Genomic DNA, 11,429 nt, shown 5'->3' with positions numbered 1-11,429 from the left:
ATCGCAGCCCTACAAACATGTAAGTAGACCGAGTAAGAGGAGTGGTGCAGGGACAAGAAAAAGCCCCGATGCTTTTTGCCGCGAACCCCCAGCGGCTAGTCAGCAGGTCAGGAACGAAGGTCAGGAACAAGAAGGCAGGTGCAGCCAAGTCAAGAGTACCAAGTAGAAGGGTGTCGATGGTGGAAGGAAGAAGAGAACATGTGGCGGGTAGCTGAAACATTGACACAGCATCCTGTGACGCCTTACGCGGACAAGAAGATGCGATGACGCGGACGGAGAGGCAGATGACCGAACCATGGGGATGGGGGGAACGTGGCATTGCGCGGGGAATGAATCGAGATTTCATGTAGATGGAACATGTCGTAGTGGTTGAAGAGAAGCGCGGGCATGTGCACGAGGATGCACAAGGTAGAGTGAGTCGAGTGGCGGCATGAAAGTGTGTTTGGTGGAATGGGCATGGAACAAAGACGGAAGGAAGGGTATCGGGGGGCTGTGGTTGGTGCAATGGTGCGAGGGGGATGAGGACAAAGTGCCGCGTTGCACGTCGTTGCCAAGACCGGGGTTTGTTTCGACAAAATGGCGTTGGATATTGCCGTGTTGCATGGCGTCAGGATAAGTGTGGATGCGGCGAATGATTGATGGATGGATGGATCGAAGGGAATGAGGCGGTGGGTGATTGGCGTGCTGACGGGACCTGCCCGTTTGCGATAGCTGCGATAACGGAGGCTGACCAGTCAGCTGGTCGACCAGCCGGGCGTGGTGGTGACAGCAGATACATGTGTAGATAGTAGATACAGTAGTGTGTCCATTCGCATCCAAGTACTTGCGATACTTGCTGCACCGTCATCCACCGCGCGTTTTTTTGCCCTGGGAGCGTTTGTATCNACTTTAGCGGCGGGAGGACTAAACCCCATCGGGCAAGAGCACGGCGTTTCAGCCAAGCNAGCAGCCGAACGCGCGTCACCACGGCGAATCCGGCCCCTGGACTGCCGTGCGGAAGAGATCACGGCCATGCCAAAGCACACACGTACGTAGTATCTGTGTTTCCATCCCATCTACCCTTGTAACACCACCACCGCAACTGCATGACCCTCCCCAGGGCTAGAGCGGGCTGAGCGAGCGAGAGAGGGGCCTGTCGGGGCAAAAGCTGCTTCGGTGGTGCGTGGTGGCGGCAATGCACAGCCTGCCGGCCATGCTGCCAAAGCGAGGCACTGCCAGCTGCCCACTGCAACTGCAACTGCAACTGCAATGATTACTCGTACAAGCACTACTCACTCTACTGTGCCTGTTTGGGTGATAAGCAGACACGGGCTGGAAAAAAAGAGTGTCATGGCCCGCCGACCGCCTCGCTGGCCCGTCAGTACTCTACTGACTGCAGGAGTCATGCAACTGCAAGCGTACACAAGCCTTGCCCAAGTCGTCGACGACCAGCCCGCCGCGCCTGGCCCGAGCGCGGGATGCTCGCTCTGAAACGCGTCGCATCCTGGCGTGCCCTCTGTTCTGTCGCCAGGCCCTGTTGATTCAAAAAGCCCGCCATAGCGCGCCGCTGCTAGCCCGGGTTTTTTTTGGTCGCTGTCCTGTCCATGTATGTAAGCGGTGCTGGTTCCTCGCGCGACTCACCCATACTTCCTCTCGTCTCCATTGCTTCTCCCACTTTGTTGCGCCTTCCCTCTTTTTTTATTTGGTCGAATTAAACTTCGGTCCCGTATCCACCCGTCTTTCCCAACGGCCTCGACTATACCCTTACCATTACCCTTCGCTACTCTTCACCTCCCCCTACATCCCCGAACCACCCTGCGTTTCGCCAACTCGGTTCAACACATTGAGTAACCCATTGGCACACGACCCTTCACATCTGCAACGTATTCTCCTCGCGCCGCCACCGTTCGCTGCGAACATCCCGCCACCATGCTCACCTTCAAGAAAGCCCTCGTGCTTTCGCTCGCCTGCCTGACCCTATTCTTCATCTTCAAGTCACAACACCACGGCAGCACAACACCAAAGTACCGCAATGCACATGACATGCCCCGTCCCACCGCCTGGGTCAATCCCGCCGACCGCGAGCGAGAAAAGCAGAAAGCGAAGCAAAAGGAGGCACAAAAACACGCTGAGAAGCCCACAAAGGCAGACCAGTCAGACAAGTCGTTTGATGTCCCCGACACGCCCTCGAAGAAGCCAAAGACCCAGGTCAGCCTCGACGAGCTCCGCAAGAAGCCCCTCACCGAACAACTCGAGTACCAATTCCCCTACGACGTCGACACAAAGACTCCCGCCTACGTCTGGCAGACTTGGAAGCACAATCCCCAATCTGGCGAGTTTGAGGAAATCTTCCGCGAGCCAGAGGCCAGCTGGACCATTCACCACCCGTCCTTTGTTCACGAGGTTATCACCGACGATGTCGCCCTCCACTTGATCAGACACCTGTACGCCTCGGTCCCTGAAGTCATTGAGGCTTACAATGCCTTGCCAGCCCCCGTCCTCAAGGCAGACTTTTTCCGCTACCTCATCCTTCTTGCCCGCGGTGGTATCTACTCGGATATTGACACTACCGCCTTGAAGCCTGCGTTTGAGTGGATTCCCTCCGACGTTGCCGCAAACTCATACGGCATGGTCATTGGCATCGAGGCAGACCCAGACCGCCCAGACTGGGCCGACTGGTACTCTCGCCGCATCCAGTTCTGCCAGTGGACCATCCAGTCCAAGCCCGGCCACCCCGTGCTGATCGATGTCGTGGCCAGAATCACCGAGGAGACCCTGAAGCGCAAGCGCGCTGGCAAGCTCTCCGACAACCACAAGGATATTGTTGAGTTTACTGGCCCAGCCGTATGGACAGACACCATCTTTTCCTACTTCAACAACCCTGACTTCTTTGATATGAGCACAAGCAAGGGCAATATCACCTGGGAAAACTTTACTGGAATGAAGGCCCCCAAGAAGGTTGGCGATGTAATTGTCCTTCCCATTACCAGCTTCAGCCCTGGAATTAAGACCATGGGTGCCGGCGAAGAAGACGACCCAATGGCCTTTGTCAAGCACAGCTTTGAAGGTAAGCGACAAGAATCCCAGTAGCATTGCTGCGCCTTATGACTTCATGTTTCTATTTTTACTGTAGCGCCGCATGGCGTATTTTTTCTTTTGGAACTGGTTAAGTTTAGCGCTATATTTCTCCCCACAAGAGCACCTCCCAAGGGCAGTCAACAGTCTTGTCAACAGTCCCGCCATAGCGTTGGTGCGTCATTCGTTAGAGTGCTTACACGAAAAATGTGGCCACTAAATGCGTAGCGGGACCGTTCGCTCGTTCTAATATCTAATTATTACTACCCGGAGCTTACTCACTCGCTCTATACCCAATCTGACGGGCTTAATACGATATCAACACGAGAGAAACGGGTTGCTCGGCGATGCACGGCACAACTGCTTATCTTCCCCATGCACTACCGTCCGAGCTATTTTCCGCATTCTGTCAATGACCGAGATTTTCTAACATTGATCAACAGGAACTTGGAAGCCCCAGCACCTCCGTCACATTGGCGAGATCTTCAACTGATCTTCCCGGACTCCACGTTTTTTTTTTCTTCTCGAAAACGACCCGCTTCATGACCAGGCCCTCAACCTTTCCAACGACGAACTGTGCCCTATATACGCCCACGCTGCATGCATGCATGCTCGCAAATCTGTACGGGGGGGACCACCGATTGCGCTAAATTTATTCCAAGCGGTTCCACTCTACCGGAATCCGCAAAGGTTACTTAGTTGCATTAACCCAGTGAAATGTCGCCCAAAAACGGCCGTATTCCGGGTTTTTTCGCGATCTCCAGGTCAGCAATCACGGTGTGCGCGGTCCGACTTCCCTCTCCCCCCCTTCAACTCTTCTTGTTGCTCTACTTCCTTTTTTTTTCTTTTTTTTATCTCCTCCTGATTCTCATTCCCCCGATACTGCCCTTTTTTGCCGTCGTTCTCCGGTGTTTTGTTGGCTCCCTTCTTCTTTTTAGGTACATAGCTGTTTTTTCTCGGAGCAACAAACGGGACGATGAACACTATTGGNCCAGGGGGTAGGAGAAGGATTGCAAGTGGCTGGACTTGACATGTNAAAGCTACTTGGTTATCAGCTTTCGCCATATCTCGTCTTTCACCAATTTGGAAGTGGGATGGGGAGAAAAATTCCAACCCGGCTTTTAGAATCGGCTTCAAGCGCTGAAGCTCGAATTGGGACACATTTGTGTGTTTGTGTGTTTTGTTTTACTATAGAGAAGGGAAGGTTTCTCTGTGTGTATGTTGGGACGGGCCGGTTCGTGGACCTATCCATTGTACAGTAGAAAGTATGATTTCTTTTTTTCTTACCAACATTAGCATTGTCTCTGGATATTCCCACGTCATTGCGTCTCTGGAAAAGATGCGAATAGAACTTGTTTTTATGTTGAATTCAATACAATGTTTTTAAAAGACTTTCTTGATGTTGATGGTTAAGTCGTATACTTCGTGAGTAAAATTATAAAAGGAATAAGAAAAAACGACATTGGGTATCAAATTCCACACCACACATGTAATCTCATGCCCCCTCCCTCTCCTCACAACGATGCAGTCAAATATCTAGCAGCTTCAATCCTCAATGTCTACCTCCTCCAAACGCCTTCCCTACCGCATCAACCATACTCAACAAACTGCCTCCCAGCGTCGGTCGCCTCTCCACCCTCTTCTCCCTCGCATACCTCTTCTTATACTCTCTTTCCGTCTCTGAATCCAACTCCCCGCTTCCATTCCCATTCCCACTTCCGTTCCCGTACTTGCTGCCATTCTCGTCTTCATGATGCTGACTGTATGTTGACATTGAGCGCGTATGCGGCATGTGATTTATTGTTGTTGCTGGTGGAGCAGCAGGAGGGGGGTAGGAAGATGCATAAGGGTGGTAGTGGCGCGGGGTGGGTTGGTGGATTGGCATGCCCATTGGCTGTTGGCCTGATTGCGAGGTGGGTGGGGGTCCGGGGGGTGGGGGGTAGCTGTGCGACATGGAGGATGTCGAGGATGTGCGGGCGTGGTGGGTTTGTTGATGGCACGATTGTTGGTGGGGGAATGAAGGCTGGGTGTAGGGAGGCGAGGAGGAGTACATTTGCTGAGATTGCTGTTGAGCCATTTGCGAAAAGTAAGTTCCAGATGTGGGCGCGTTGGGAGTCGTGGGGTAGGGCGGTGCTTGATGGGGTTGCTGGTGTTGGGTGTGGAGGTAGTTTGATTTGTTGGAGTCGTAGGACGACATTTTGGAATTGGGCTATGTGTTTTGCAAGATACGTGTGCGTGCGTGCGGGGGACGGAGTGGCGTTTATGACTTTGAGTCTCTGCGTGCCCAGCGTACTTTCGAGGAGCTGGGCTCTTGTGCTGCGTTGTTTGCCCTTGGCCCTGTTTTCGAGCCTTGTCCGATCGACACGGGCTGGATGTATGGCGTATGCGGCTGGTGGTTATGCGTCTCGCGTGCGAGTTGGATGACGGCAATTGATAACAGATTGTTAGTAGTAGTAGTTATGGGACGTTGCATCTGTCGCTGTATCAAGCCTCAATATATATTAGCTGCATCTCATTCCTCCAAGCCTTGCGCTCTTGGCTGGCATCACAAAGTTTTAAACGGTCCCATCTGACACTGGGTCAACATGCACCGCATATACATAATTGTGACGGGAGACGCTTCCCACCAAATGGCATCTTCTCCTGCGATTCAGGTTGGCCGCCAAGTTACGCCGTATGGTTGTAGCGTATGGATGGCGGCAACGTGAGGGGCAATAGAAAGTGGTCGGCTTATGATGTCACTGCTCCAACCAAAGGTTGTGCGCGGAGACGGGCCAAACCGTTAAGGTTCCTGACGTTAGCGAAGCTTCGATGGTGTGCAGGGAACACATGTTGTTGGTGGAGATGAACTGGAGGGTTGCCGATCGCTTGCAGGCGCTGCAGTAGTCTTGTGGCAGGAGCTTGGCAACGTTCAATGCCATTGATTTGGTGATGCCGCTATCGTTTGACTGGTGGAGTGTATGGAATACAAATACTAGAAACCTATGCACCCAAACGGATGCATACACGTGAACAACAGACTCTTGTTTTGGGTCAACTCATTATTGAATCCTTCTACAGGCAGCGGCTTCTGCAGATAACCCCGTGGAATTTTTGTATTACGTCTGGCGACATCACTCTTACACCACACTGTCCCATTATCGGAGTATCCAACAGGGTCATCCATGATGCTGCAAAAGCCATACGTACTACTTTCCACATCACCCTTCACTTCGCACTCAAACAGGCCAGCAATCTGTTCACAAGATCACATCCATCCACGTCACGTGCTGATTACAAGCTCATGAGGCTGTGCTGCATCGCCACTACGCAGCCACCCCCTAGCGCCAGATGGTGGTGGAGTCGGGCTGCCAAGGACTGCTGCCTTACAAACCAACAGCGTGGCACGCCTTCCTATTCGCAGCCATTCACAGCCAAACTGCTGACAATGGCGCCAAGGGCAAATTCGTCATGGGCCAAACATTTCGCTTGACTTACCCCTCCACTGTCCAAGGCTCAGCCATACTCAGCCCGGCAACCTTTCGTCCGTCTATGATTGCTGTGTGCATCCAAGAAACACACTCGGAAACTGATCTCACCTCCTGTTTCCATCGCAGCCAACGTAAAGTCTGCGCGTGTCGATCTTATCTTTTCCTATAGTGCTTGCGCCGCACTGTTCAGAAGTTAGGCAGGCATGTCATACTACAATCAACCACCCAGTGGATACCAACAACCCTATCCAGGTCGTAAGTCATTCTTTGCTCACTGTACAGCCCGATCCGCGTTTGCATCCTTCATGTGCCGCGGCTTGGCGCCAAACCTGGATTTATACTAATATCTCCCAGAAGGTCCTCCCCAAGGATACGGACAACAACAGTATCAACCACCTCCACCCCAAGGCTACTCTCAACCACCCATGCAGCATCAACAGTACGGCGGTTACCCGCCCCAGCAAGGTTACGGTGCCCCTCCTCCAAACCAATACGGCCCGCCCCAAGGCCAATATGGCGGCCCGCCCCCACCACAGGGTTATGCTCCTCCCCCTGGACAGTATCATCAACCACCACCGGGTCAATATGGTGCGCCTCCAGGTCCTCCTCCAGGTCAATACGGTGCACCACCGCCCCAAGGACAATACGGAGCCCCGCCACCAGGCCAGTATGGAGCCCCTCCACCGGGCCAATATGCTCCTCCACCCCAAACAAGCGGCTATGGCGGCCCGCCAACCCAACCGTCTCTCGGTTACGCCCAACAAACAGCCAACATTGACATGATGAAGGACGTTGAGGCTATCCGCAAAGCCATGAAAGGCTTCGGCACTGATGAAAAGGCACTTATTAGTATCTTGGCCAAGAAGGATCCGATCCAGATTGGCACCATCCGTGCACAATACGAACAACGCCTAATGCGTAATTTAGTCCAGGATCTGCAAAAGGAGACTAGTGGTTACTTTTCAAGAGGACTAGTGGAGATTGCTCGAGGACCCCTAGTATCTGACTGCTACAACCTTATGGAAGCAATGAAGGGACTAGGCACAAAGGAAGTTATCCTGGATGACATTCTCGTTGGCCGCAGCAATGCCGATATCAACATCATCAAGCAAAAGTACCAGGAGCTCTTCCAGCGATCTCTCCAAAAGGATCTCCAAGGTGATCTCAGCGCCGGTACCGAGCAGATGTATGACATGATCATCTCAGCAAATCGGGCGGAAGACTCACATCCTGTGGTTCCTCAAGAGATTGAGCAAGCCGTGACGCAGCTACAGGCTAGCCTGGGCGGCTTCGCCAGCAAGAACACTGCTCAGGTCTGCCAAATTCTTACCAGCAAGAACGACGCCCAGCTTAGGGCGATTGCACAATCCTATCAACAGCGATTCCAGAAGTCTTTCGACGGCGTGCTGAAGTCTTCGTTTTCGGGTCACATGCAGGATGTGCTCCGTCTTCTGGTGCGCCGTGCTATCAACCGGCCCGAAGCGGAAGCTGTCCGACTGGAAGAGTCCATGGCTGGCTTGGGCACACGAGACGAGCTCCTCGTCCAGCGTGTTGTGCGATGCCACTGGGATAGAAACTTCATGAATGCAGTCAGCGCCGCGTACAAGCAGGTTTACAAGAAGGATCTTGTCAAGAGAATAGAAGGAGAGACACGCGGTGATTACGAGAAGCTCATGGTTGCGTGTGTGAAACCGTGAACGAATTGGAGTTTTGCATAACTGGGAGGCTTTTTGATACGATGTCATGTTTTCTTCCTCTCTGCTCCTTTGTTATTGTTCGACATTGTAAGGGATACCCTGTATTGGTCGAGGAGTAGGTTGTCATTTTTTTTTGGCTTTTCATAAGACGGAGGATACGGGTGATACGGTAGATGATTGTTCTTCCAATAGTTATTCCCTTGACTTGAATGATAATTTCATCGTGCCTTGTTTAGTTCAAGAATGATGAAATGCTCCTTATCCGATATGTTGTGTCCAACGCGTTACATTCTATACATCAACATTGTCTAGTAAAAGCATCAAATGTTGATAACATATCGTATACTTTTCCACAATCTGATTATACACACACCTAACCCTTCCTTCAATCCCCTCATCTCTGATACGCCGGCGGCGGAACCTGCTCCCCAATAACCCCATTCGCACCACCCTGCCTCATCATCATCTCCCTCGCAACATCCATCTCGCCCTCCCTCAACGGCGGCGGCGGCTCCTCCGGCGGTCCCAAATGCCCGCCTGGTCTCGTCATGGGCTCGATAACCACATCCTTCATCTCAACCTCATGCTCTGACTCCTTGCCCGCACACTCCAGCAGCAAGTTGTACTTGACATCGTAGCGCAGTGCGACAGCATACGTCCTGAAGGTCGGGGGCACAATGTTGTTGATTAGCAACCCATCCAGCGTGGTGTCGTGTGTGATTTCGATACCGGGTTTGACATAGCGGTGGTTGAAGAGGTCAAATTTCTCGGTGATTTCGCTGCGGACGTCGCCGGTGGCGGCGGAGGCGAGCGGGACGCGCGAGGCGATGTGGGCGCTGACTTGGGCGCGGATGCCGCGGAGGTGGACGGCGGCGGGCGGCTGTTGCTGTTGGTCGATGCCGCCGTTTGTAAGCGTGGCTTGGAGGGAGATCTTGAGTGTGCTGGGGGCGCCCACGCGGTACTGTGCTGGGGTCCGTAGGACGAGGAGGGAAGTCGCGGAGGTGTCGTCTAATTTCTCGGAGCTGCTGTTGCGGAGGCCCGATGCTAGACGCTTGAGGGGTGTGCGGCGCTCCTTTGAGGGGTCTGGGGTTGAGGGCCGGGATTTACGTTCAAAGCGTATGGGCGGTGCGGAGAGCAGAGGGAGTGGGCTGGGTATGTTGAGTTCGGGGACGGAGGGGCTGAAGCGGAGCTGGTGGACTACTACGGGGTTCAGGGTGAAGGATGTTTGCTCTGCAACGTATTCGGCTCTTAGCAAGTACTCGTTGCAGATGCTGTTTTCGTTGCACCAGAGTGATGGTGGGAGCTGGTGGCCGGTCTCGTGTTCAAAAAGTGCGTCTGGTTTGAATGGGGCTTCATTTTGTAGCTTGGGAGTTGCTTCGACGTTTTCTGGGAACCGGAATTCAAACGGGTATTCTATCCGTCCTGGCGGGCATGTCGCAGTTGGAGTCTGGATCCTTGACAATGTTTTTTCATGGCAGAAGAGCTCAACCTCGGCACAGTGGGGGTTCGCAGGGTTGCGGTCGTTGGAAATGCGACATGTTGTTTTGCCGATGAACTTAATCGTGACGCGCTTGATTTGCAGTCGTGCTTTGACGTGAACTACGCCTTTGACCAGGTCATTATTGGTGTGAATAGTACGCCGACTAGACTTTGAAAACGCAATAGATATTGGTCCTTCTGGTGTATTTTGGCGATCCGGATGGTGATGGTCGCCGTACAGTTGTGGTTGAAGCACGTAGGTGTAAAGCTGACGCACCGCCTGGGCTTGACCCGCTAGTGTGGTTGCCATCCAGACTATTTGACCAGCTGAACAATGGCAGCAATCGACAGAAGAAAGTAGCACTCAGGGCCGCACGCCTGGCCTGATAGCTTGCCGTAGTAAGCCGCGTCTTACAAATGCTGATCTTAGCAAGCCGCCCGCTTTGAATTGCGTCAAAAGGCGCACGAGAAATGGCGGTAATATACCCCGCTTCCGTACTACAAGCTTTTAATTCGGCCGACAAACGCCAATTTCGTATCTGCTAAGCTCCTCTCGACCGCTTTTGAGGTCATTGACATATTGATGGCGGCAATGCGTAGCCGATACTAGAAGATTGCTTCTCTGCATGGAAAGCCGCATGCAGGGAAATTTAGTCGTTGCAAGATACTTGGCATTTCCAGAGCGCATTCGACTTGCTTTGGGCTGATAACGATAGCTGGAACGTGGAAAACGCCGTGCGACATTTCGATATCGATGCGGTGATGTTGATGCGAAAGGATGCAATATCATTGGTGCTGTGCAGGCAACTGCAGTCCGTCTTGGGGACCTCAACCTAGCTCCGGTAACCCGCACTGCACCCTCCTTCCTCCATTCTGCCGCGCCCTTTGCACTACAAGCTCATTGAATGCGTAATCAAGTTAGCACACCATCATCTCCCACCTCCAAGCGTCAAGCTGGACTGCTCCACCGATCATGATCTCTGGTAGTTACGGGTGTTAGTCGGCCCATTGCGAGTGGCTGTGCATTTGCAACCAGAGGGTGTTCTAGGCACCCACCGCTGGCCTTACACCAACATCATGGTCCATCTACATTCCGAACGGGTGATTCACAGGCATCTCCAACCTCATCTATATCAGAAAACCCTGTCCTGCAGGGCACAAGGGCATTTGCCGGCCTTGCGGTGCGGTTGCAGCATGCCAGGGCCTTAATTTGACTTCATGCCATCGTACAGATCGTCATCCAAAGGAAACAATGGTCGTAAAAGTTGAATCAGCTAGCAGACTGTAGGGCAATGTCATCTGCGGTAAGTATTCGGCGGCTGTGCACATTTTTTGCGAGTGCTGCCTATTAAATGAGGCTTCCGCCGGTGAGCAACAGAAAGTAATCGTTTTTTTGGCCCTTTTGCCATCCGCACCCACAAAACTAAGTTTGTAGTAATCCTTGGACAGATGTTAATCAAGATTTCAGATCAATGGAAGCTACGTAATGCCTAGGCAACACTACTCTTCGACGAGTGGTCACGACGAAGTACTGGGAGAATGCACACGAAAGCAGCGATCTAGCGATAAAAAAGAATTATTGGATAGAAGAGTAAAACAAAAGCTAGTGCGAACAGTATCGTACAACAAGACGTCTCACCAACCAACCCCAAAAGAAATGCAAAGAAGGAAAAAGGTTACCCAAAAAAGAAGTCCATAAACGCCGATCTTTGCCTGTAAAAAACGCCTC

The 11,429-nt window shown here is 52.5% G+C and overlaps 5 protein-coding genes across 5 annotated transcripts; 3 read left to right on the top strand and 2 right to left on the bottom strand.

Moving 5' to 3' along the window:
- Nucleotides 1–387: 387 nt before the first annotated feature.
- COCCADRAFT_31184 (uncharacterized protein) lies at nucleotides 388–1,470 on the top strand (the record flags this gene model as incomplete). Its single annotated transcript, XM_007720196.1, has 3 exons — nucleotides 388–413; nucleotides 735–1,027; nucleotides 1,100–1,470. 3 exons carry the CDS (start codon nucleotides 388–390, stop codon nucleotides 1,468–1,470), a joined length of 690 nt encoding a protein of 229 aa, XP_007718386.1.
- Nucleotides 1,471–1,908: 438 nt separating this feature from the next.
- Nucleotides 1,909–3,547, top strand: COCCADRAFT_10069 (glycosyltransferase family 32 protein; the record flags this gene model as incomplete). Its single annotated transcript, XM_007720195.1, has 2 exons — nucleotides 1,909–3,046; nucleotides 3,498–3,547. 2 exons carry the CDS (start codon nucleotides 1,909–1,911, stop codon nucleotides 3,545–3,547), a joined length of 1,188 nt encoding a protein of 395 aa, XP_007718385.1.
- A 1,059-nt stretch (nucleotides 3,548–4,606) lies between these two features.
- COCCADRAFT_41930 (uncharacterized protein) lies at nucleotides 4,607–5,251 on the bottom strand (the record flags this gene model as incomplete). The annotated part of the gene is made up of 1 exon (XM_007720194.1): nucleotides 4,607–5,251. The coding sequence occupies one exon, from the start codon at nucleotides 5,249–5,251 to the stop codon at nucleotides 4,607–4,609; it is 645 nt and encodes a 214-aa protein (XP_007718384.1).
- Nucleotides 5,252–6,727: 1,476 nt separating this feature from the next.
- Nucleotides 6,728–8,221, top strand: COCCADRAFT_112037 (uncharacterized protein; the record flags this gene model as incomplete). Its single annotated transcript, XM_007720193.1, has 2 exons — nucleotides 6,728–6,779; nucleotides 6,879–8,221. The coding sequence occupies 2 exons, from the start codon at nucleotides 6,728–6,730 to the stop codon at nucleotides 8,219–8,221; spliced, it is 1,395 nt and encodes a 464-aa protein (XP_007718383.1).
- Nucleotides 8,222–8,615: 394 nt separating this feature from the next.
- Nucleotides 8,616–10,010, bottom strand: COCCADRAFT_112044 (uncharacterized protein; the record flags this gene model as incomplete). Its single annotated transcript, XM_007720192.1, has 1 exon — nucleotides 8,616–10,010. The coding sequence occupies one exon, from the start codon at nucleotides 10,008–10,010 to the stop codon at nucleotides 8,616–8,618; it is 1,395 nt and encodes a 464-aa protein (XP_007718382.1).
- Between the last annotated feature and the right edge of the window lie 1,419 nt (nucleotides 10,011–11,429).

This window comes from Bipolaris zeicola (assembly GCF_000523435.1).
Source record: "Bipolaris zeicola 26-R-13 unplaced genomic scaffold scaffold_419, whole genome shotgun sequence".
Lineage (NCBI taxonomy): Eukaryota > Fungi > Ascomycota > Dothideomycetes > Pleosporales > Pleosporaceae > Bipolaris > Bipolaris zeicola.
This window is presented reverse-complemented; position numbering and strand designations above follow the sequence as displayed.